The 26,184-nt window shown below is 44.0% G+C and overlaps 1 protein-coding gene across 1 annotated transcript in view; it reads left to right on the top strand.

Moving 5' to 3' along the window:
- LOC115124322 (protein unc-13 homolog A-like) overlaps window positions 1-26,184 on the top strand; it is a 157,008-nt gene that overhangs the window by 95,341 nt on the left and 35,483 nt on the right. Inside the window, exons 9-26 of the mRNA XM_065006068.1 lie at window positions 587-689; window positions 2,806-2,849; window positions 3,574-3,652; window positions 4,243-4,254; window positions 5,494-5,571; window positions 5,916-6,135; window positions 10,309-10,536; window positions 10,838-10,979; window positions 11,052-11,221; window positions 11,395-11,510; window positions 11,619-11,782; window positions 22,357-22,510; window positions 23,048-23,116; window positions 23,640-23,729; window positions 25,362-25,496; window positions 25,563-25,690; window positions 25,779-25,864; window positions 25,982-26,108. Coding sequence (XP_064862140.1) covers window positions 587-689; window positions 2,806-2,849; window positions 3,574-3,652; window positions 4,243-4,254; window positions 5,494-5,571; window positions 5,916-6,135; window positions 10,309-10,536; window positions 10,838-10,979; window positions 11,052-11,221; window positions 11,395-11,510; window positions 11,619-11,782; window positions 22,357-22,510; window positions 23,048-23,116; window positions 23,640-23,729; window positions 25,362-25,496; window positions 25,563-25,690; window positions 25,779-25,864; window positions 25,982-26,108 — 2,145 coding nt within the window. The remainder of the gene's footprint in view (window positions 1-586; window positions 690-2,805; window positions 2,850-3,573; window positions 3,653-4,242; window positions 4,255-5,493; window positions 5,572-5,915; window positions 6,136-10,308; window positions 10,537-10,837; window positions 10,980-11,051; window positions 11,222-11,394; window positions 11,511-11,618; window positions 11,783-22,356; window positions 22,511-23,047; window positions 23,117-23,639; window positions 23,730-25,361; window positions 25,497-25,562; window positions 25,691-25,778; window positions 25,865-25,981; window positions 26,109-26,184) is intronic.

Here is a 26,184-nt window from a genome sequence, read left to right as displayed (position 1 = left end):
ATTGCTCCCGTTGGCAGTTTGGAACTTGGTAGTGAGTGTTGCACCCAAGGACAGACGATTTATATGCGCTACAGCACTCGGCATTTCCGTTCTGTGAGCTTGTGTGCCCTACCACTTCGCGGCTGAGCCGTTGTTGCTCCTAGACGTTTCTCTTCACAGTAACAGCAACTTACAGTTGACTGGGTCTGCTCTGTCAGTGCAGAAATGTGACAAACTGACTTGTTGGATAGGTGGCAGTCTATGATGATGCCACATTGAAAGTCACTGAGCTCTTCAGTAAGGCTCTGCCAATGTTTGTCTATGGAGATTGCTTGGCTGTGTGCTCGATTTTATATACCTGTCAACAACGGTGTGGTTGAAAAAGCCAAATCCACTAACTTTATGGGATGTCCACGTACTTTTGTATATATAGTGTACCTTAAGATGAATACATGAACTTTAAGTCGCTCTGGATAAGAGCATCTGCTAAATGACTAAAATGTAGAGAAATGTACAAATGTTCAAAAGTAATGCACTATATAGGGACAAAGGGGTAATTTCGGCCCCAGATATGGAGTTGTTCTCAGACCTGCTCTTATCCTTGTAGTCCTCCTGTAGATGAGGAGCCCAAGGAGCCGGTGGACCCGTCCCTAAGGGCTAGGGAGAACTGGCGACGAATCATCGACAAGGTCCAACAGCAGCTTCGAGAGGTAAGGTATCACACTCAAACCTTGTTCCCATGTCCCAGTCCTATACTACTGGCCCAAGACCTGTGTACTACTGTCCCTGTGCCTGATCCAGCCCCAGTCATATCCACATCCCTAAGCCTAACCTCAACTTCAACCCCAGCCCCATCCCCTAACCCTTGCCTAACACGCCAGCCCTAAATTCATCCCCGGCCCTATCTAGTCTACCAACCCACTCCTACCAGCCTTGTTTCCAACCCCAGTCCCATCCAAAGTGCTTCATCCAGGTGTGGAGAAGAAGAGAGGGGACAGTAGCAGAAACATTCTAAAAGTCTCTAAGTACTTTCTGCACAGCTTTGAAAAATAAATGTGATATGCATTATTTACTCCAAAAGATAGAGTGTATGGGTTCCCGAGAGTATTTTGAAAGTACATTTAGACACCGCAGTGCAGACCTAATGTGTTTCGCAGCATACAATCAATATTTTAAATGATCTGAAAATACATTTTCTATAGATGGTGGTGCACATTTTCCCTTAGTATGGAAAAGAACTCTGTTTCACGGAACTGCTAAAACATTTAATTAGAACTTTTAGTTTGATTTATCAGTTTGCTCACATTTATTCACATCATTTTGCTAATCATTCTGTTTTAATTGAATGAATAAACACTTGTTTTGATATTTTATGTGGGTTTTGTCACTTTGCTCCCCCCCTTTTTCGTTTGTCCCACTACTTTGTTTTCTTTCCAGTTTCATGTCATTGCCATAGCGATAATCACATGCACTCTGGTCGGCCATGATTGGAGCAGATTGACAGGTGGGTACAATGATTGGTTGCTCAAGAGAATGGTGGACTTGTTGGCCAATAATTTTTCGTTAATGTCCTGCGGTGCACACATTTTCACTTCAATCTTCAATTTCACTTCATAACAACTATGCTGTATTGTCTTGTACAATGTTTCATTTGTTTGAATTTCATGGTTTGAATACTCTGCACATTCATTATTATGATTTTATAACTGTAACAATCTCTCAACAATCTCCAAGCTCGTAGGCGTTAACTACAGTCAGGTGAAATTGTCAAGAAACCTTTCCATCAATACCTTTTGTAGTGAACGCTTGCAAAATCAATCAATAACATTTTACTTTTTTATACCTGTTTATGTTTTTAAGCAGTATGCAGTTGGAATTAATTTTCCTTTCAGTATTTATTAATTCTATTTTTTCTTAATCTATGGGTTTAAGAAGGGCCTGAGCAGATTCAATCTGTCTTTCATTAAAACCAGATAAACAGAGTTAGGATGAGGGAGGCAGAATCCCAAGGTTGAATGAGTAACAACTCTCTCTTTCTCTATGGTTATTCTCTGACCCTGAGCTGGAGGATGGGAGTCTGAATGTGTGACAGGGGCCGTAGCTAGCGCGAGATAAAAGTACATTTGATTGCTGTGACGGTCTGTTCAGTTAATGCTACAGTCTGGAACTGGTAAATCAGTGTTTTGACTTTTGAATTAGTGATATATAGCCATTGATCCTTGAAGAATATAGCTGGGGGGGTTTTCAGAATCATAGACTGTCGCTTTAATAACACATATAGATCTATGGCAGAGCTGCTCAATTCCAGGCCTTGAGGGACAAAGAAAGGCTGGTTTTCTTTCCTCCTTTGTGGTTGATTGATCATTTTATGTCATTGATTGGACAGATAGAACTCCAGGTGAGTGAACTGAGTTCTGAATGGGTTCTTTAGTAGAAGGTCTCTATAGAAGTGATTTCTGTTTATTAGGTCTAATTTAGCTCTATGCCAGGAAAGAGCTGGAGTGGGTGGGAGGGAGAGAGAAAGAAGGAAAAGACATTGAGAGAGGAAGATGAATAGATAGTGCAGCTTTAAGAATGTTGTCGGAGGTAGTCATCAGTGGTGAAGATGGTCTTGATTTCCCTGTTAGGGGGCTCGGGGGCATCTTCCCCCACAAAAAATAATAATTACCAGCTAAATGCTGTCCTCTGGTGCACTCTGGACATGCTCTGCATATGGAGGAAATAGATTTCAAACGTTAAGTGAAAGATTTTAATCTCCCAGATATAACTGTACTCTTCCCTCCTCCCGGTCTTTTTTCTCTCTCCCTCTTCCCCCTCTTTCTCCAGGCACGAGGAGAGACATCCAATTCCTTGTGGTTTGGTAAAGGAGGGTGAGTTACCCATCACTGCTCACAACAAAAGATCACATACAGTAACTACCACTCTACCACGGCAGCTCAGTGCAGTTACCACAATGAGATTTACATACTTACAGTAAATGCTATACTAATTAGTGTAGTACAACGATCAATAAATAAATGATTGCCACTACTGTGAATATGTAATACTGTAAAGTGTACATTTTCAGATTTTCCTCTTAAAATAGAGGATAGTTTCATCCACTGGCTCCAGTCCAGTGTGTATTGACTGATTTGCTGGGTGCCCTATGTGGACTGGCAGCTCTTTTGTAAATGGCAGACCTTATTTTAGAGTGTGACCGCAGCTGCATTGAAAGAAACCAGCCCAATATATGCACGCTCAGTTAGCCAAATACACATCTGGCTGCTCATTCATTCAGGTGGAGTATTTATTGCATATATACATTTGGGACTCCTTGGTCACCTTGGTTTCACTGTTCAAATGAGTATGGCCAGGAAGTGACCACCCTCTCAAGAGCTTCATGTATAGAATAGAATAATTATTAGATTAGTCATACATTATTGTCCAGTTTTAAAAGAAAATAGCAATAAAAAAAAACATCTGGAGCACCTTGACATCATCATTTCACTTCAACAAAATAGTCTAAACTTATCCGTAGAAGCGGATATAGGTCTGAGCGGTATACAGTATATTTGTTGGCTGGTGTATAACAGTAAGGTTGTTTTACCTGCTCAGGGTAGGAGAGGTTCTGTACAGCATCGACAGCATGCCTGACCTACGCAAGAAGAAAGGCCCCACCCTGGTCAGAGACCTCGTAAGAGACCACACACACACCACAGCAACTTTACCTTGGCACATGCCACCCCCTCCCCCTTTTGGAATCATTACTGCCATTATTGGCCTTTCTGTCTGTTCCGTTTCCTCTGCAGTACTCTGGGGACCTAGCTCCCTCCCACAGACATCACACCCGCTCACTCTTTAGCCAGTCTTGTGTCCTGGGAAATTGTGAAACCATGGCACAAAATGAGGGATTACCATTTTGCAGTGGATAGTGTGACAGGAAGTCTATAGCCATGACTCTAACTGTGGCATCCTCCACCTGAGTCATATAGCTGTCAGGCAGCGAATAAGATGCCTACGTACGTAAAAGGAGGAAGAGGGCAGAATATATTAAAAACTAAAAGCTGTTTAACACACAGACAAAACAGGCACACACACATTCATTTACATACACACCCTCTGCCTCCTTCCCCTTTCTTATACATTGTATATCAACATTATCACATGCCACTCAATGAGACATGAGTATAAATCAATATGCCATATACAATTCTGATATGGTGTTTGTTTGCTAACATATGTTCCCTCTCCCCCTTCCCTTGCCTCTCTACTTCTATCATGCAGTTACAGGCCATGGTGAGTACCTGTACAAACACATATACAGTACCACTCAAAAACCCTTGTAAACATAATAGCCATACTTTATTTACACTATATATACAAAAGTAGGTGGACACCCCTTCTACTGAGTGGATTTGGTTATTTCAGCCACACCTGTTGCTGAAGAGCTCAGTGACTTTTAAAGTGGCACCATCATAGGATACCACCTTTCAAACAAGTCAGTTTGTCAAATTTCTTCCCTGCTAGAGCTGCACCAGTCAACTATAATTCATGTTATTGTGAAGTTGAAACGTCTAGGAGCAACAACGGCTCAGCCACGAAGTGGTAGGCCACACAAACTCACAGAATGGGACCACCAAGTGCTGAAGCGCATAGCGTGTAAAAATCATATGTCCTCGGTTGCGACACTGGGTTCCAAACTGCCTCAGGAAGCAACGTCAGCACAAGAGCTGTTCGTCAGGAGCTTCATGAAATAGATTTCCATGGCCGAGCAGAAGCACACAAGCCTAAGGTCATCATGTGCAATGCCAAGCGTTGGTTGGAGTGGTGTAAAGCTTGCCGCCATTGGACTCTGGAGCAGTGGAAACACGTTCTCTGGATTGATGAATCACGCTTCACCATCTGGCAGTCCGGCCGACGAATCTGGGTTTGGCGGCTGCCAGGAGAACGCTATCTGCCCGAATGCATAATGCCAACAGTAAAGTTTGGTGGGGGAGGAATAATGGTCTGGGGCTGTTTTTCATGGTACGGGCTAGGCCCTTAGTTCCAGTGAGTAAAATCTTAACGCTACAGCATATGACATTCTAGACAATTCTGTGCTTCCAACTTTGTTTCAACAGTTTGGGCAACGCCCTTTCCTGTTTCAGCACAAAGCGAGGTCCATACAGAAATGGTTTGTCGAGATCGGTGTGGATGAACTTGACTGGCCTGCACAGAGCCTTGACCTCAACCCCATCGAACACCTTTGGGATGAATTGGAACGCTGACTGCAAGCCAAGCCTAATCACCCAACATTAGTGCCCAAACTCACTGATGCTCTTGTGAATGAATGGAAGAATGTCCATGCAGAAATGTCCCAACATCTAGAGGAAAGCCTTCCCAGAAGAGTCGAGGCTGGAGCATCTCCATATTAATGACCATGTTTTTGGAATGAGATTTTCACATACTTTTGGTCATGTAGGTTCAAGGCTCAAATTGAATGTATCATTTATACTCTCTCTCCCTCCCTCCCTTTCTTGATCTCTACCCCCCCAGTCTATGGCCTCTCAGAATGCTCGGAAGGCTGGGATCACCACGGCGATGGCCTGCAGCACCCTTGGCAATGAGGACCTGGTGGGTCACACAACTTATGACCTCAGCGTGTCTCAGCAGAGCTAAAAAATATCCATTTGGTTTAATTCTCATTTCAATCAACTTTATTATTATCATCCCCAAGGGGCAATTTTCACCTGCGGAACATAACACTTTGAAAAGAACATGTAGCCGACCACACTTTTTACTGCTGAAATGCAATTGATTTATTAAACAACCAAGGTTTTTGGCAGCTAGCTGCCTTCATCAGGCAGTGTGCATGTATAATTAATACCATATTCCTCCCTCTGCCACTCTCTCTCTGCCTTTTTCTCTCCCTCTCTTTTTTGCTCTCTCTCCCCCCTCTCCTTCCATCCCTTCTGCAGAAGAGTCATGTGTACAAGAAGACTCTACAGGCTCTGATCTACCCAATCTCCTGCACCACGCCCCATAACTTTGAGGTGTGGACGGCCACCACACCCACCTACTGCTACGAATGTGAGGGGCTGCTGTGGGGCATCGCCCGCCAGGGTATGAGGTGCTCCGAGTGCGGGGTCAAATGTCACGACAAGTGCCAGGACCTTCTCAATGCCGACTGCCTGCAGAGTAAGGAACACATATGTGCACACACACGAACACATGCACAAGCATTTTGCTACACTTGCATTAACATCGGCTAACCATGTCTATGTGAGCAACAACAACAAAAAATATTTGACATACATTACCAGTCAAGTCTGGACACACCAACTCATTCCAGGGTTTTTCTTTATTTTTACTATTTTCTACATTGTAGAATAACACTGAAGATATCAAAACTATGAAATAACACCTGTGGAATCATGTAGTAACCAATAAAGTGTTAAATAAATGAACATTTATTTTATATTTGAAATTCTTCAAAGTAGCCACCCTTTGCTTTGATGACCGCTTTGCACACCCTTGGCATTCTCTCAACCAGCTTCATGATGTAGTCACCTGGAGTGCATTTCAATTAACATGTGTGCCTTGTTAAAAGTTAATTTGTGGAATTGTTTTATTTCTTAACCTCTCTAGGGTATGTGGGACGCTAGCGTCCCATCTGGCCAACATCCAGTGAGATTGCAGAGCGCCAAATTTAAATACAGAAATGCTCATTATAAAAATTCAGAAAACAAAACATATTTTACATATGTTTAAAGACGAACTTCTTGTTAATCCAACCACGGTGTCAGATTTATAAAATGCTTTTCGGCGAAAGCATACCCAGCCCAGAACATACCTAGCCCAAAACATAGCCTAGTTGACAAATTATTACAAACAGTAACCAGCCAAGCAGAAGCGTTACAAAACTCAGAAATAGAGATAAAATTAATCCCTTTCCTTTGATGATCTTCATATGGTGGCACTCAGAAGACATTCATTTACTCAATAAATGTTCCTTTTGTTCGATAAAGTCTCTTTATATCCAAAAACCTCCTTTTTGTTCGCACGTTTTCTTCAGTAATCCACAGGCTCAAATGCAGTCAAAACTCCAAATTGTATCCGTAAAGTTCATAGAAACATGTCAAACGATGTTTATACTCAATCCTCAGGTTGTTTTTAGCCTAAATGATCTATAAAATTTCAACCGGACAATAACGTTGTCAATATAAAAGGTAAACAAGAAATGCACTCTCTCAGGATTGCGCATGAAAAAGCTCTGTGACATGTCAGGGTCCACTCATTCAGACTGGTCTTACTTCCTCATTTATAAGAATACAAACCTGAAACACTTTCTAAAGACTGTTGACATCTAGTGGAAGGCATAGGAACTGCAAATTGAGTCCTAAGTCAATGGGTACTGTAATGGCATTGAATAGAAAACTACAAAACAAAAACAAAAAAATCTTCCTGAATGGATTTTTCTCAGGTTTCCTCCTGCCAAATCAGTTCTGATATACACAGACACTATTTTAACAGTTTTGGAAACTTTAGAGTGTTTTCTATCAAAATCTACCAGTTATATGCATATCATATCTTCTGGACCCGAGTAGGAGGTGGTTTAATTTGAGGATGCTTTTCATCCAAAATTCCGAATGCTGCCCCCTTCCCTAGAGAGGTTATTGCGTTTGAGCCAATCAGTTGTGTTGTGACAAGGTAGGGTTGGTATACAGAAGATAGCCCAATTTGGTAAAAGACCAAGTCCATATTATGGCAAGAACAGCTCAAGTAAGCAAAGAGAAAGACAGTCCATCATTACTTTAAGACATGAAGGTCAGTCAATCCGGAAAATGTCAAGAACTTTGATAGTTTCTTTGAGTGCAGTCGCAAAAACCATCAAGCGCTATGATGAAACTGGCTCTCATGAGGACCCCCACAGGAAAGCAAAACCCAGAGTTACCTCTGCTGTAAAGGATAAGTTCATTAGAGTTACCAGCCTCAGAAATTGCAGCCCAAATAAATGCTTCACAGAGTTCAAGTATCAGACACATCTCAACATCAACTGTTCAGAGGAGACTGCAGGGTTTAATTGCTGCAAAGAAACCACTACTAAAGGACACCAATAAGAAGAAGAGACTTGCTTGGGCCAAGAAACACGAGCAATGGACATTAGACTGGTGGAAATCTGTCCTTTGGTCTGTTGAGTCCCAATTTGTGATGTTTGGTCCCAACCGCCTGGTCTTTGTGAGATGCAGAGTAGGTGAACGGATAATCTCCGCATGTGTGGTTCCCACCGTGAAGTACGGAGGATGAGGTGTGATGGTGTGGGGGTGCTTTACTGGCGACACTGTCTGTGTTTTATTTAGAATTCAAGGTACACTTAACCAGCATGGCTACCACAGCATTCTGCAGCGATACGCCATCCCATCTGGTTTGCGCTTAGTGGGACTATCATTTATTTTTCAACAGGACCATGACCCAACACACCTCCAGGCTGTGTAAGGGCTATTTGACCAAGAAAGAGAGTGATGGAGGGCTGCATCAGATGACCTGGCCTCCACAATCACCCGATCTCAACCCAATTGAGATGTTTTGGGATGAGTTGGACCGTAGAGTGAAGGAAAAGCAGCCAACAAGTGCTCAGCATATGTTGGGAACTCCTTCAAGACTGTTGGAAAAGCATTCCTCATGAAGCTAGTTGGGAGAATTCCAAGAGTGTGCAAAGCTGTCATCAAGGCAAAGGGTGGCTACTTTGAAGAATCTCAAATATAAATATATTTTGAATTGTTTAACACTTTTTGGGTTACTAGATGATTCCATGTGTTATTTCATAGTTTTAATGTCTTCACTATTATTCTACAATGTAGAAAATAGTCTAAATAAAGAAAGACCCTTGAATGAGTAGGTGTGTCCAAACTTTGGACTGGTACTTTATGTAGAACTAGTGTATCTAATTTTTACATTACACACACTATATTTTCTCCTTACACTCTCTACATACAGAGAGACATACACACCCATTACTCTCATCTTTCTCCTCCCCTCTTCCTTTTCAATGTATCTCCTGTGTAATGTGCTGTTATCCCTTCTGTTTCTCTCCTCTCTCACTCCCTCCATCCTTATTACTTCTCTAATTCACATTCCCCAAAATGAGATTTTCGCTACTGATTTACTGTCTGTCTCATCTCCTATTACTCACTTGTCCCATCTCCCCACTATTCCTCAGGAGCCTTTACTCTGAAGGTTTACCCAAATGATTCTCACTGCCTCTTTTCTCACTCCATCTCCTATTCTCCATCTATACCAGGGATGGGCAACTTTGATTGGGCTGGGGGCCACAAAAAAATCTGAACTCATCATGAAGGGCCACAGTGGCAGTGGGGGGGGATTGATCTATACCCTTTTCTCTCTCCCTCATTTTTTTTCCCCCTCCATCTTTCTCTTCTCCTTGTCTTTCTCCCTCCTTCATGCCCTTTTTCTTATTGCCTCTCTCTCTATTCTCTATCCTCTCCTATCTTACATTTACATTTAAGTCATTTAGCAGACGCTCTTATCCAGAGCGACTTACAAATTGGTGCATTCACCTTATGACATCCAGTGGAACAGTAGTGCATCTAAATCTTTTAAGGGGGAGGGGGGTGAGAGGGATTACTTTATCCTATCCTAGGTAATCCTTAAAGAGGTGGGGTTTCAGGTGTCTCCGGAAGGTGGTGATTGACTCCGCTGTCCTGGCGTCGTGAGGGAGTTTGTTCCACCATTGGAGGGCCAGAGCAGCGAACAGTTTTGACTGGGCTGAGCGGGAACTGTACTTCCTCAGTGGTAGGGAGGCGAGCAGGCCAGAGGTGGATGAACGCAGTGCCCTTGTTTGGGTGTAGGGCCTGATCAGAGCCTGGAGGTACTGAGGTGTCGTTCCCCTCACAGCTCCGTAGGCAAGCACCATGGTCTTGTAGCGGATGCGAGCTTCAACTGGATGCCAGTGGAGAGAGCGGAGGAGCGGGGTGACGTGAGAGAACTTGGGAAGGTTGAACACCAGACGGGCTGCGGCGTTCTGGATGAGTTGTAGGGGTTTAATGGCACAGGCAGGGAGCCCAGCCAACAGCGAGTTGCAGTAATCCAGACGGGAGATGACGAGTGCCTGGATTAGGACCTGCGCCGCTTCCTGTGTGAGGCAGGGTCGTACTCTGCGGATGTTGTAGAGCATGAACCTACAGGAACGGGCCACCGCCTTGATGTTAGTTGAGAACGACAGGGTGTTGTCCAGGATCACGCCAAGGTTCTTAGCGCTCTGGGAGGAGGACACAATGGAGTTGTCAACCGTGATCTTCCGGCTCTTTTCCTATATGCTAACCCCTATTCTCCCTCTCTCTCGTCTCCCAGGGGCAGCGGAGAAGAGTTCTAAGCATGGGGCGGAGGACCGAACCCAGAACATCATCATGGTTTTAAAGGACAGGATGAAGATCAGAGAGAGGAACAAACCAGAAATCTTCGAGCTCATCCAGGAAGTGTTTAGTGTCATCAAGGCGACGCACGGCACGCAGATGAAGCAGATCAAACAGAGCGTGCTCGATGGGACGTCCAAGTGGTCGGCCATGATCAGCATGACTGGTAAAACAAGGACTGGGATTGAGATTGAGATTAGATTTGGTAGGTGTTGGGATTAAATTTGGAATATGAGGGGCTGTTGGTTACTGACTGGCAGTAGGAACAGTGCATCAGTAGACTTGTCTTTGCCAACCAGAGAATAAATTATATTTTACAGGTTTGCTTTTGAGTACTTTCTTTAGCATATGCTCTTATGCAAAGTGTTTTTGGTGTGTAAGTAAGGACACTGAAACAACCAATTAGCTAATACACTCTGTGTGGTGTATGCCCAGAGTCTAATGGTGTGACTGTGTCCGTCTCTCAGTGCAGTGTGCACAGGGCCTTCAGGCCAAGGACAAGACTGGCTCCAGTGATCCCTACGTCACAGTTCAGGTGGGCAAGACCAAGAAGAGGACCAAGACCATCTATGGTAACCTCAACCCTGTCTGGGATGAGAACTTCCACTTGTGAGTACAGCGAGTGTGTGTCTGTCGGTCTGTGCATGGCTATGTGTGGTTAAGTCTGACTTCATCTCGTAGCGAATGCCACAACTCGTCGGACCGGATCAAGGTACGCGTGTGGGACGAAGACGATGACATCAAGTCCAGGGTGAAGCAGAAGTTCAAACGGGAGTCCGATGACTTCCTGGGTCAGACCATCATCGAGGTCCGCACACTCAGCGGCGAGATGGACGTATGGTACAACCTGGGTGAGTGATGGAGGGGGAGAGAGGGAGTTTTGGGGAAAGAGATGGGTGGGAGAGGAGAGAGAGATGAAGGAAATGGACAGATGAAGAAGGAGAGAATGATCAGAAGAGAAGAGGGCATTAGAAGTCAACCCAATAGAATGTCTTGATGTGAGTGTGTTGGTGTCCTCTGACAGACAAGAGAACAGACAAGTCGGCTGTGTCTGGAGCCATCCGGATGCACATCAGTGTAGAGATCAAAGGAGAGGAGACTGTGGCTCCCTACCATGTCCAGTACACCTGCCTACATGAAGTAAGACCTACCATACCTCAACTTACCTTACCTACCACACACACTCTCTCTACCCCCCCCCCCACACACACACACACCTCTAACAGCTTTTCCCCGCTGTGTGTGAAGCACCTGTTCCAGTACACTACAGAGGAGCAGAACAGTGGTGTGGTGAAGATACCTGATGCCAAAGGAGACGACGCGTGGAAGGTGTACTTCGAGGAGACTCCTCAGGAGATCGTGGATGAGTTCGCCATGCGTTACGGAGTGGAGTCCATCTACCAGGCTATGACGTCAGTACCATCACCATACAGAACACATACAGAGAGTTTGGAAATTGGTATTAACCAGAGACTTTGCTATACATAAATACATTTATACAATGGGTGGTTCTAATCCTGAACGCTGATTGGTTAAAACCGCATTCCAGCCCGTGTCTATTCCACAAGTTACCACCTGCTAAATCTATGATGTTAAAATGCCTATTTACTCTGTTCCATCTGACTGTGCAATCCACTGTCTCATCAACCCAGCCAGGCAATGTATAAGTTTGATCTCCACTATAAAAACATCTAGACATTATCTCACATTTTTCTTAGACTAACATTTAGTTTTCAACAGCAGAGATTTGTATAAACCTTGCTGTCTGTCTCTCCTGACATTTGCAACATTGAATTTGAATATTTATAAAATCTCCAGCTGTCCCATAGTAATGAACGTATCGGGACAAGACAGACAGGCAGGCAGTGTTTCTCAGACAGTCAAAATCATGAATCACCTGGCATCATTTGTATTGACATATAGAAAGTAATGTAAATTGGAAAAAAGGTCAAACAAAACGAAGTGCGGCTAGTTTGCAGTCTTTCCAGCTTCAGATTGAAGTGATTGTGTTAGTTGGCTAGCTCCTCTGAACAACAATGTCCTAAAGAGAGAGTATATTTTCTATACCAGGTGAAATTGTGCAGCATTAGTTATGGATGTATCCAAATAAATGTCACTAGAAAAAAGTTGAAACAAATGCAACTGCAGCTACTTTGCTGTTATTCTGGCGGCACTGTTTGATGTGACCATTAGTCGTAGTTGGCTAACTAGCAAGCATGGGATAAGAACGTTGTCAGCCAGTATGGCAATGGAACATTTAGAACGAACGACTGGGTCATAGATACAGAACAAAAAGACTGAACAAATGACCAGCCGGCTTGGGTAGCAACCCTAAATTTGTGTCAGGACTATATCTTGTGGAAGGATGAAATAGTAAGAATAAATTAATAAAAATGCTGTTTTTATTGGAAATATGTAAATAATTATTTGAATATGTTGGTAACCAGTTGTATAAAAGTGGAACTGACCCTCTACGGCTTTGCATTATTTTCCAGAGAACGCATAGAACCCCGAGTTGATTATCCCTTTCAGACCATTGCTATAATTTAACACATTTGCCGCTAGAAATGTATTCAACATCCACTGAAGTATCTGGAAAGTTTACTAGATAGCTACTGTGGTTGCTTTGGTAACCAAACAAACTTACTAGTTTAGCTAACCAACTCATCAATCCTAGTTTGCTATTATGAAAATCGAACTAAAATCACATTTTATTGGTCACAGACCAGATGTTAATGTGAGTGTAGCGAAATGTAGAATGCTTCTGCTTCTAGTTCCGACAGTGCGATAATAGCTAACAAATAATCTAACAATTCCCCAACAACTACCTAATAAACACAAGTCTAAAGGGGTGAATGAGAATATGTACATATAAATATATGGATGAGTGATGGCTGTGCGGCATGGGCAAGGTGCAATAGATGGTATAAAATATAGTATATACATGTGATATGAGTAATGTAAGATATGTAAACATTACTAAAGTGTCATTATTTGAAGTGGCATTGTTTAAAGTGACTAGTGATCCATGTATTAAAGTGGCCAGTGATTTGGTCTCGATGTAGACAGCAGTCTCTCTGAGTTGGAGATGTTTGATGGGCTTGAGAGAGAAGCTGTTTTTCAGTCTCTCGGTCACAGCTTTGTTGCACCTCTACTGACCTCGCCTTCTGGATGGTAGAGATGTGAACAGGGAGTAGCTTGTGTGGTTGTTGTGTGTCCTTGGTTTACCAGTGTCCTGTCAGTTTATTGTTACGATGTCCGTTGGTTCGTGTGAGTACCTGTGCTGTGTGTTTTGGCTTTCGTGCCATTGTGGATTGCACAGATGATTATGGGTCTCGTCCCGTGCGTTAACTTCTCTGGGATATGTGGGACGCTAGCGTCGCCAACAGCCAGTGAAATTGCAGGGCGCCAAATTCAAAACAGAAATCTCATAATTAAAATTCCTCAAACATACAAGTATTATACACCATTTTAAAGATAAACTTCTCGTTAATCCAGCCACAGTGTCTTATTTCAAAAAGGCTTTACAGCGAAAGCAGACCTTGCGATTATGTCAGGATAGCTCCTAGCCACAGAAAAATACAGCCATTTTCCAACCAAGGAGATGTGTCACAAAACTCAGAAATAGCATTATAAATATTAACTTACCTTTGATGATCTTTATCGGAATGCACTCCCAGGAATCCCAGTTCCACAATAAATGTTTGTTTTGTTCAATAAAGTATAATTTATGTTCAAATACCCCCTTTTTGTTTGCGTGTTTAGTACAGTAATCCAAATGTACAAATGCGCGAGCACTTAGTTCAGACAAAGTCAAAAAAGTTATATTACAGTTCGTAAAAACATGTCAAACGATGTATAGAATCAATCTTTAGGATGTTTTTATCATAAATCTTCAATAATATTCCAACTGGACAGTTCCTTTGTCTTTAGAAATGAAAGGGAACGCAGCTCGCTCTCATGGCCGTGCGCGTGATTTAGCTCATGGCATTCTGCCAGACCCCTTTGTCAAACAGCTCTTATTCGCGCCCCCTTCATAGTAGAAGCCTGAAACAAGGTTCTTAAGACTGTTGACATCTAGTGGAAGCCATAGGAAGTGCAATATGACCCCATAGACACTGTATATTGGATAGGCAAAGACTTGAAAACCTTACAAACCTCAGATTTCCAACTTCCTGGTTGGATTCTTTTTCAGTTTTTTGCCTGCCATATGAGTTATGTTATACTCTCAGACATCATTCAAACCGTTTTAGAAACTTCAGAGTGTTTTCTATCTACTAATTATATGCATATTCTAGCTTTTGGGCCTGAGTAGCAGGCAGTTTACTCTGGGCACCTTATTCATCCAAGCTACCCCCCAGTCCCAAAGAAGTTGACAACTTTTTTTTTTTTTTTTTTTTTTTTTTTTTTTTTTTTTTTCAACAAGTTGACGGTTGACAACTCCATTGTGTCCTCCTCCCAGAGCGCTAAGAACCTTGGCGTGATCCTGGACAACACCCTGTCGTTCTCAACTAACATCAAGGCGGTGGCCCGTTCTTGTAGGTTCATGCTCTACAACATCCGCAGAGTACGACCCTGCCTCACACAGGAAGCAGCGCAGGTCCTAATCCAGGCACTTGTCATCTCCCGTCTGGATTACTGCAACTCGCTGTTGGCTGGGCTCCTGCCTGTGCCATTAAACCCCTACAACTCATCCAGAACGCCGCAGCCCGTCTGGTGTTCAACCTTCCCAAGTTCTCTCACGTCACCCCGCTCCTCCGCTCTCTCCACTGGCTTCCAGTTGAAGCTCGCATCCGCTACAAGACCATGGTGCTTGCCTACGGAGCTGTGAGGGGAACGGCACCTCAGTACCTCCAGGCTCTGATCAGGCCCTACACCCAAACAAGGGCACTGCGTTCATCCACCTCTGGCCTGCTCGCCTCCCTACCACTGAGGAAGTACAGTTCCTGCGCAGCCCAGTCAAAACTGTTCGCTGCTCTGGCCCCCAATGGTGGAACAAACTCCCTCACGACGCCAGGACAGCGGAGTCAATCACCACCTTCCGGAGACACCTGAAACCCCACCTCTTTCAGGAATACCTAGGATAGGATAAAGTAATCCTTCTCACCCCCCTTAAAATATTTAGATGCACTATTGTAAAGTGGCTGTTCCACTGGATGTCTTAAGGTGAACGCACCAATTTGTAAGTCGCTCTGGATAAGAGCGTCTGCTAAATGACTTAAATGTAAATGTAAATGTAAGTTAATCATTGTGCGCTTGTGTTATTTATTCAAGGTACTCCTCGTTCTTTTGTTTGTGTGTTTTGTGTCGCGTTTGTTTGGTCTTCGTCCCTGTGCCTTTAAACTGCACGCCGTAATTTGGGTGTAATTTAAAAAACTATTACGCATTCCTGCGCCTGTCTCCTGACTCATTCATACCAGCGTGACACAGTTGCCGTACCAGGCTGTGATACAGCCCAACAGGATGCTCTCGATTGTGCATCTGTAAGTTTGTCAGGGTTTTGGGTGACAAGACAAATTTCTTCAGCCTCCTGAGTTTGAAGAGTTGCTGTTATGCCTTCTTCACCACACTGTCTGTGTGGGTGGACCATTTCAGTTTGTCTGTGATGTGTACGCCGAGGAACTTAACTTTCCACCTTCTCCACTGCTGTCCCTTCGATGTGGATAGGGGGGTGATTCCCTCTGCTTTTTCCTGACGTCCACGATCATCTTCTTTGTTTTGTTGACGTTGAGTGAGAGGTTGTTTTCCTGACACCACACCCCGAGTGCCCTCACCTCCTCCCTGTAGCTTGTCTTGTCGTTGTTGGTAATCAAGCCCACTACTGTTGTGTCGTCTGCAAACTTGATAATTGAGTTGGAGGTGTGCATGGCCACGCAGTCATGGGTGAACAGGGAGTACAGGAGGGGGCTGAGCATGCACCCCTGTGGGGCCAGCAAAGTAGAGATGCTGTTTCCTACTTTCACCACCTGGGGGCAGCCCGTCAAAGTCCAGGACCCAATTGCACAGGGCGGGGTTGAGATCCGAGGCCTCCAGCTTGACGATGAGCTTGGAGGGTACTAGGGTGTTGAATGTTGAGATGTAGTCAATTAACAGCATTCTTACATAGTTATTCCAGATGGGACAGGGCAGTGTGATGGCGATTGTGTCGTCTGTGGACCTGTTGGGGCGATATGCAAACTGAAGGGGATATGATCCTTGACTTGTCTCTCAAAGCATTTCATGACGACAGAAGTGAGTGCTACTGGGCAGTAGGCATTTAGTTCAGTTGTCTTTGCTTTCTTGGGTACAGGAGCAATGGTGGCCATCTTGAAGCATGTGGGGACAACATACTGGGATAGGGAATGATTGAATATGTCCGTAAACACAGCTAGTCTGCGCATGCTCTGAGGATGCGGCTAGGGATGCCGTCTGGGCCAGCAGCCTTGCGAGGGTTAAAATGTTTAAATGTTTTACTCATGCTGGCCACAGAGGAGAGGAGGGGGGTGCAGTCCTTGTTAGCGGGCCGCAATAGTGGCACTGTGTTATCCTCAAAGCGGGCAAAGAAGGTGTTTAGTTTGTCTGGAAGCATGACGCTGGTGTCCGTGACGTGGCTGGTTTTCTTTTTGTAGTCCGTGATTTCCTGTAGACCCTGCCACATACATCTCGTGTCTGAGCCATTGAATTGTGACTCTTCTTTGTCCCTGTATCGGCATTTAGATTGTTTGATCGCCTTGCAGAGGGAATAACTACACAGCCATATTCCCAGACCTCTTTCCATGGTTAAATGCGGTGGTTCGCGCTTTTAGTTTTGCGCGAATGCCGCCATCAAAATGATCTTGAAGTGTGGATTCCGATTGGTCAGACCAGCGTTGAATGGTTCTAGTAACTGGTACATCCATTTATTTATACATTAGTATCAGCAGTTTTACAGGCTCCCAACCAATTTTGCCATTATGTGTTTTTTTCACGTTATTTGTAACTTATTTTGTATATAATGTTTCTGCCACCGTATCTTATGACCAAAAATAGCCTCTGGATATCAGGACAGTGATCACTCACCTCGGATTAGACTAAGATTTTTTCTTCAACAAGCAGGACGCACAGGACATTCTCCGAACACCCGACACGGCCAACATCCCAGTTATTTGCAAGAGGAAGAGACACAGGTACAGAGGACACAGAGTGGGGTGCCTCGTAAGGATCCACAGAAGGCGAGTGGGAAAGCTGCCGTTACCGTCAATATTACTCGCCAACGTGCAATCATTAGACAATAAATCAGACGAGGGACGATCACGAATATCCTACCAATGGGACATCAACTGTAATATCTTATGTTTCATGGAATCGTGGCTGAATTATGACATGGTGACAGCTTGCGGGATATACGCTGCACTGGCAAGATAGAACAGCACGGGGGGGGCAGTCTGTGCATATTTGTAAACAGCTGGTGCACGAAATCTAAGGAAGTCTCTAGATTTTGCTCGCCTGAAGTAGAGTATCTTGTGATAAAATGCAGACCGCACTATTTGCCTAGAGAGTTTTCAGCTTATTTACCACCACAGACGGATGCTGGAACTAAGACCGCACTCAGTCAGCTGTATAAGGAAATAAGCAAACAGGAAACCACTCACCTAGAGGCGGCGCTCCTAGTGGCCGGAGACTTTAATGCATGGAAACTTTAAACAGTTCTACTTAATTTTTGTTAAATGTGCATTTGTTAAATGTGCAACCAGAGAGAGAGAAAAATCTAAATCACCTGTACTCCACACAGAGACTCGTACAAAGCTCTCCCTCGCCCTCTATTTGGTAAATCCGACCACAATTCTATCCTCCTGATTCCTGCTTACAAGCAAAAACTAAAGCAGGAAGCACCAGTGACTCGGTCTGTAAAGAAGTGGTCAGATGAAGCAGATGCTAAACTACAGGACTGCTATCACAGACTGGAACATGTTCCTGGATTCTTCCGATGGCATTGAGGAGTACACCACATCGGTCACTGGCTTTATCAATAAGTGCGTCGAGGACGTCGTCCCCACAGTGGCTGTATATACCCCAACCAGAAGCCATGGATTACAGGCAACATTCGCACTGAGCTAAAGGGTAAAGCTGCCGCTTTCAAGGTGCGGGACTCTAACCTGGTAGTTTATAAGAAATCCTGCTATGTCCTCCGACGAACCATCAAACAGGCGTTAATACAGGGCTAAGATTGAATCGTACTACACCGGCTCCGACGATCGTCTTATGTGGCTGGGCTTGCAAACTATTACAGACTACAAAGGGAAGCACTGCCGCGAGCTGCCAAGTGACACGAGCCTACCAGACGAGCTAAATCACTTCTATGCTCGCTTCGAGGCAAGCAACACTGATGCATGCATGAGAGCATCGGCTGTTCCGGATAACTGTGTGATCACGCTCTCCGTAGCCGACGTGAGTAAGACCTTTTAACAGGTCAACATTCACAAGGCTGCGGGACGAGATGGATTACCAGGACATGTGCTGAACAACTGGCAGGTGTTTTCACTGATATTTTCAACATGTCCCTGATTGAGTCTGTAATACCAACATATTTCAAGCAGACCACCATAGTGTCTGTGCCCAAGAACACGAAAGCAACCTGCCTAAATGACTACAGACCCATAGCACTCACGTCCGTAGCCATGAAGTGCTTTGAAAGGCTGGTAATGACTCACGTCAACACCATTATCCCAGAAACCATAGACCCACTCCATTTTGCATACCTCCCAAACAGATCCATAGATGATGCAATCTCTATTGCACTCCGCACTGCCCTTTCCCACCTGGACAAAAGGAACACCTACGAGAGAAGGATGTTCATTGACTACAGCTCAGTGTTCAACGCCATAGTACCCTCAAAGCTCATCACTAAGCTAAGGATCCTGGGACTAAACACCTCCTTCTACAACTGGATCCTGGACTTCCTGACGGGCCGCCCCAGGTGATGAGGGTAGGTAGCAACACATCTGCCATGCTGATACTCAACACTGGAGCCCTTCAGGGGTGTGTGCTCAGTCCCCTCCTGTACTCCCAGTTCACCCACGACTGCATGGCCAGGCACGACTCCAACACCATCATTAAGTTTGTAGACGACACAACAGTGGTAGGCCTGATCACCGACAACGACGAGACAGCCTATAGGGAGGAGGTCAGAGATCTGGCCGGGTGGTGCCAGAATAACAACCTATCCCTCAACATAACCAAGACTAAGGAGATGATTGTGGACTACAGGAAAAGGAGGACTGAGCACGCCCCCATTCTCATCGACAGGGCTGTAGTGGAGCAGCTTGAGAGCTTCAAGTTCCTTGGTGTCCACGTCCCCAACAAACTAGAATGGTCCAAACACACCAAGACAGTCGTGAAGAGGGCACGACAAAGCCTATTCCCCCTCAGGAAACTAATAAGATTTGGCATGGGTCTTCAGATCCTCAAATGTTCTACAGCTGCAACATCGAGAGCATCCTGACTGGTTGCATCACTGCCTGTTATGGAAACTGCTTTGTCGTGCCCTCTTCACGACTGGAAAGGCACTACAGAGGGTAGTGCGTATGGCCCAGTACATCACTAGGGCTAAGCTGCCTGCCATCCAGGACCTCTTCATCAGGCGGTGTCAGAGGAAGGCCCTGAAAATTGTCAAAGACCCCAGCCACCCCAGTCATAGACTGTTCTCTCTACTACCGCATGGCAAGTGGTACCGGAGTGCCAAGGCTAGCACAAAGAGACTTCTCAACAGTTTTTACCCCCAAGCCATAAGACTCCTTAACAGGTAATCAAATGGAAACCTGGACTATTTGCATTGTGTGTGTGTGTGTGTGTGTGTGTGTGTCCCCTCAGCCCTCTTTTACGCTGCTGCTACTCTCTGTTTATCATATATGCATAGTCACTTTAACTATACATTCATGTACATATTACCTCAATTAGCCCAAACAACCAGTGCTCCCGCACATTGGCTAACCGGGCTATCTGCATTGTGTCCCACCACCCTCCAACCCCTCTTTTACGCTACTGATACTCTCTGTTTATCATATATGCATAGTCACTTTAACCATATCATCATGTACATACTTCCCCAATCAGCCTGACTAACCGGTGCCTTTATATAGCCTCGCTACTGTTATTTTTCCACTGTCTTTTTACTGTTATTTTTATTTCTTTACTTACCTATTGTTCACCTAATACCTTTAAAGAAAAACTGTTTTTTTAATTGCACTGTTGGTTAGAGCCTTTAAGTAAGCATTTCACTGTAAGGTTGTATTTGGCGCACGTGACAAATACACTTTGATTTGATTAGATCCTGTTTGAGTTTCTGCCTTTAAGATGGTAGGAGCAAGATGGCGTCGTGGTCAGATTTGCCAAACGGAGGGTGGGGGAGGGCTTTGTATGCATCGTGGAAGTTAGAGTAGCAGTGATCGAGTGTATGCTGATAGAATATGGAAGCCTTGTTCTCAAATTTGCTTTGTTTAAAATCCCCAGCTATAATAAATGCAGTCTCAGGATATATGGTTTCCAGTTTGCATAAAGTTCATTGAAGTTCCTTGAGCGCCGTCTTGGTGTCTGCTTGAGAGGGAATGTACACAGCTGTGACTATAACTGATGAGAATTCTCTTTGGATGTAAAATTGCCGGCATTTGATTGTAAGGATTTCTAGGTTGGGTGTTCAGAAGGACTTGAGTTCCTGTATGTTGTTTTGATTACACCATGAGTCGTTACATCATGAAGCATACACCCCCGCTCTTCCTCTTCCCAGGGAGGTGTTTATCTCTGTCAGGTGAGATGCATGGAGAAGCCCGGTGGCTGATCCGATTCCGACAACATATCCCGAGAGAGCCATGTTTCCGTTAAACAGAGAATGTTACAATCTCTGATGTCTCTCTGGAAGGCAACCCTTGCTTGAATTTTGTCTACCTTGTTGTCAAGAGACTGGACGTTGGCGAGTAGTATACTCTGGAGCAGTGGGCGATGTGCACGTCTATGGAGCCTGACCAGGAGGCTGCTCTGTCTGCCCCTTCTGCAGTGCTGTTATTTCGGTTTGGCTTCTGGGATTAGATCCATTGTCCTGGGTGGTGGTCCGAACAGGGCATCCTGTCGTATTCCTGGTCATAATGTTGATAAGTTGACATCGCTCTTATATCCAATAGTTATTTCCGGATGTATGTAATAAGACTTAAGATTTCCTGGGATAACAATGTAAGAAATAATACATAAAAAATTTTTTAAATGCATCGTTTCCTAAGAACTTGAAGCGAGGTGACCATCTCTGTCGGCGCCATCTGGCCTTTGCAAATAATGTTTTCAATTCGACTCTTACTTTCAAATGCAGCTCAAACATAGAAAATGTAGTAATGAACTATAGCCGTTGAATTCTACCACGCAAATATACAGTGCGTTTTATAAGAAAATAATACTGCTCTAGAATGCCGTTCAAACCAATCAGAAAGGAGTTTTCGGCAATGCCATGGTATAATTAAGTGATAATGCCCCTCGAAGCCGTTGTTTGGAGGATATTGACTAAGTCTCGGGCCTAACAACACCTGTGTCAATATATCCTCCAAACACCAGCGTCGAGGGGCATTATTACTTAATTATAGCATGGCATTGTTGAATACTCCTTTCTGATTGGTTAGAACGACATTCTAGAGCGTGCATTATTTCCTGAGCTACTTCAGTGGATGTTGGAACACATTTCTACCTGCAAATGAACACATTTCTAGCAAAATATGTTCCATTGAACGCCTGGTTGATTATCCCTTAAATAAATATATGTCTCTGGTTTTAACCTTACATTAAGGAGAGAACAAGTATTATGTACCATCTACCAGTGTGTCAACCCAGACATTCTGTTTTTGACTGTGATAACATGTAACAATACAGAATACAACACACTTGAGACTACTGTGGGCTACAACCTACACTGGACAGACAAACGACAATATGTTTCATACCTAAAAATCCCAGTTAATATGAATATAATTATTAAATTGTGTGTCCACAGCCATTTTGCATGCCTGTCGTCTAAGTACATGTGCCCTGGTGTACCCGCGGTGATGAGTACCCTTCTGGCCAACATCAATGCCTACTATGCTCACACCACCCAGTCCACCAATAACGTCTCGGCATCAGACCGCTTCGCCGCATCCAACTTTGGAGTGAGTTCATTAGTGTGTACTTTTAGGGGCGGTTTCCCAGGCATAGATTAAGCCTAGTCTTGGACCTAAAAGCTATTTCAATGGAGATTCTCTTTAGTCCAGGACTACACTTAATCTGTCCTGGAAACCAACCATTATTGTTTTAGGTTGACATTTTATTAAAGCTATTTCATTCAAAATCGTATGAACTGTGTTGATTAATTATGAATGGAAATGCCTTCTTAGAGATTAAATGATATGATAGAGATGACACGTCATGACATGTTGAACTGTGCAGGTAAAGTAAAAAGGAAAGTAGTTTCAAAACCGGAACATTGTCCTGAGGGCCCTCAGCCCTAATACAGCCTCCAACCCCCATTTTCAAACAGTTGCCCAACCTACATCCCCCAACTGCCCAATCAGATTCACCAAACTAAGCTAGATCCTGTCCTGGGTTGACATAAGCAAAATATACACACAGATACTGTCAGCTGAGATGATGTGACAATTTTTTCTCCTTTTTTTATCTTGTCCTGTGTGTGTGCCCTGTGTGGGTAGAAGGACAGGTTTGTAAAACTTCTAGACCTGCTCCACAACTCTCTGAGGATTGACCTTTCCATGTACAGGGTAATATCAACTTTTTCTTTCGCTGTTTTCCATTTTCCTTTTTTAAGTGTGTTAATTGTTTTGAGAGACTTTTAGAAGTGTTTTACTTTGCACAAACACTGGTTTATATTGTTATGTTTGAAAGTCACTGTTTTAGGTTAGTCCTCTATTCCATTATAGGCATTTTCTATTTTAGTTTTTTTTCTTTTAATATTTTGTGTAATTAGATTTTTTTCTTCCAGTTCCATCTGTAAGACACTGTATACAGGCTGTTAGATGTAATTTTCTTGCAGTTGACATTATTATATTTATATTTTACTTTTATTTGACCAAAAGTTGAAGGGCATGATGAAGATAGTATAATTTTATAGTAGTCTATTCTATCAATATAAACATGACTTTCTAAGTTAGATAGGCCTTCAACAAGCCATGTTTATTCTACCAGTCTTGTGATATCTGATCCTGTTTTTCAAGAACATATCTCTGTTCGTTACAGTGTTTGTGTGTTTCTACACTGTTTTCAAGTATATGTTTGTGTTTGTAGAATAACTTCCCGGCTAGTAGCCCTGAGAGGCTGCAGGACCTCAAGTCCACTGTAGACCTGCTGACCAGCATCACCTTCTTCAGAATGAAGGTGAACAAAACTCTTCTTCTTCATCTCTGTTTCCTCAAGTCCTAGAGCTGGCCTTTGCCGGCCAACATTTTATTTCATGAAAGAAGCAATATATTATGTGTATTCATAAATAGACTTCCTCATAAATCTACACAATACCCCATAATGACAAAGCGAATGTTGCAAATATAAAGTATAAAAAAATAAAATTAAAATTAAAATCCTAATTTACAGAAGTATTCAGACCCTTTGCTATGAGACTTGAAATTGAGCTCAGGTGCATCCTGTTTCCATTGATCATCCTTGAGATGATTCTACAACTTGATTGGAGTCCACCTGTGGTAAATTCAATTGATTGGACATGATTTGGAAAGGCACACACCTATCTATATAAGGTCCCACAGTTGACAGTGCATGTTAGAGCAAAAACCAAGCCATGAGGTCGAAGGAATCGTCCTTAGAGCTCGGAGAGAGGATTTTGTCGAGGCACAGATCCGGGGAAGGGAACCAAAACATTTCTGCAGCATTGAAGGTCCCCAAGAACACAGTGGCCTCCATGGAATGGAAAAAGCTTGGAACTCCTCCTAGAGCTGGCCGCCCGGCCAAACTGAACAATCGAGGTAGAAGGTCCTTGGTCAGGGAGGTGACCAATAACCCGATGGTCACTCTGACAGAGCTCTAGAGTTCCTCTGTGGAGATGGAAGAACCTTCCAGAAGGACAACCATCACTGTAGCACTCTACCAATCAGGCCTTTTATGGTAGAGTGGCCAGATTGAAGCCACTCCTCGGTAAAAGGCACATGACCGCCTGCTTGGGAGTTTTTCAAAAGGCACATAAAAGACTCTTAGAACATGAGAAACACGATTCTCTGGTCTGACAAAGCAAAGTTTGAACTCTTTGGCCAGAATGCCAAGTGTCACATTTGGAGGAAACCGTTGCCTGGCCAATACCATCCCTACGGTGAAGCATTACGGTGGTAGTATCATGCTGTGGGGATGTTTTTCTGTGGCAGGGACTGGGAGACTAGTCAGGATCGAGGGAAAGATGAACGGAGCAAAGTACAGAGAGATCCTTGACGAGAACTTGCTCCAGAGCGCTCAGGCCCAACATTTTCTAAAAACCTCAGACTGGGGTGACGTTCACCTTCAAACAGGACAACGACCCTAAGCACACAGCCAAGACAATGCAGGAGTGGCTTTGGGACAAGTCTCTGAATGTCCTTGAGTATCCCAGACAGAGCCTGGACTTGAACCCGATCTAACGTCTTGAGATACCTGAAAATAGCTGTGCAGCGACGCTCTCCATCCAACCTGACAGGGCTCGAGAGGATCTACAGAGAAGAGCTCCAAATGCAGGTGTGCCAAGCTTGTCGCGTCATACCCAAGAAGAGTCGGGCTGTAATCGCTGCCAAGGCTGCTTCAACAAAGTACTGAGTAAAGGGTCTGAATACTTGTGTAAAAGTGATATTTCAAATTTGCCAACTTTTCTAAAAACCTGTTTTTGCTTTGTCATGATGGGATATTGTGTGTAGATTGATGAGGGGAAAAAACAATTTCATAAATTTTAGAACAAGTCTAGGGGTCTGAATACTTTCCGAATGCACTGCATGCTAATGCTAAGCTAACTGACCTTTGAACTTACTGTGTGATCAGGTCCAGGAGCTGCAGAGCCCCCCCAGGGCCAGTCAGGTGGTGAAGGACTGTGTCAAAGCCTGTCTCAACTCCACATACGAATACATCTTCAACAACTGCCACGAACTCTATGGCAGAGAGTACCAGACAGACCCTGTAAGTGTGGTTGAGTATGTGTGTGCATGCATTTCTGTGTGTGTGTCTGACCCTCTCTCTCTCCAGGCTAAGGCTGACATTCCAGAAGAGCAGGGTCCTAGCATCAAGAACTTGGATTTCTGGTCCAAACTCATCACCCTCATTGTCTCCATCATAGAAGAGGACAAGAACTCCTACACACCCTGTCTCAACCAGTGAGTGTGTCTCTCTCTCCTTCTGTCTCTCTCTCTATCGCTCCCTCCCTCTCCCCCTCTCTGAACACTGTTCTTCTGCCCCCTGTAGGTTTCCTCAGGAACTGAACGTGGGCATCATCAGTGCTGAGGTCATGTGGAACATGTTTGCTCAAGACATGAGATATGCCATGGAGGGTATGTGTGTGTGTGTGTGTGTGTGTGTGTGTGTGTGTGTTTGCGAGTGTGCATATGTGTGTTTTATCAATCAATAAGTCCCTAAACTAATGCTACCAACCTGTCTCTGGTTCCCAGAGCATGAGAAGAACCGCCTATGTAAGAGTGCTGATTACATGAACCTGCACTTCAAGGTTAAGTGGCTCTACAATGAATACTGTAAAGAGCTGCCCACCTTCCAGAAACGTGTACCTGAGTATCCAGCGTGAGTGTCCTTTATCTCATCTAATTCAGCTCTCTTTTTTTTAACGGAAAGTCCATAAAAATATATATATTTTGGG

The sequence above is a fragment of the Oncorhynchus nerka genome, linkage group LG20 (genome assembly GCF_034236695.1).
Source record: "Oncorhynchus nerka isolate Pitt River linkage group LG20, Oner_Uvic_2.0, whole genome shotgun sequence".
In the NCBI taxonomy this organism is placed as follows: Eukaryota; Metazoa; Chordata; class Actinopteri; order Salmoniformes; family Salmonidae; genus Oncorhynchus; species Oncorhynchus nerka.
Note: the sequence above shows the minus strand (reverse complement) of the source record. Positions and strands in the feature narration are given on the sequence as shown.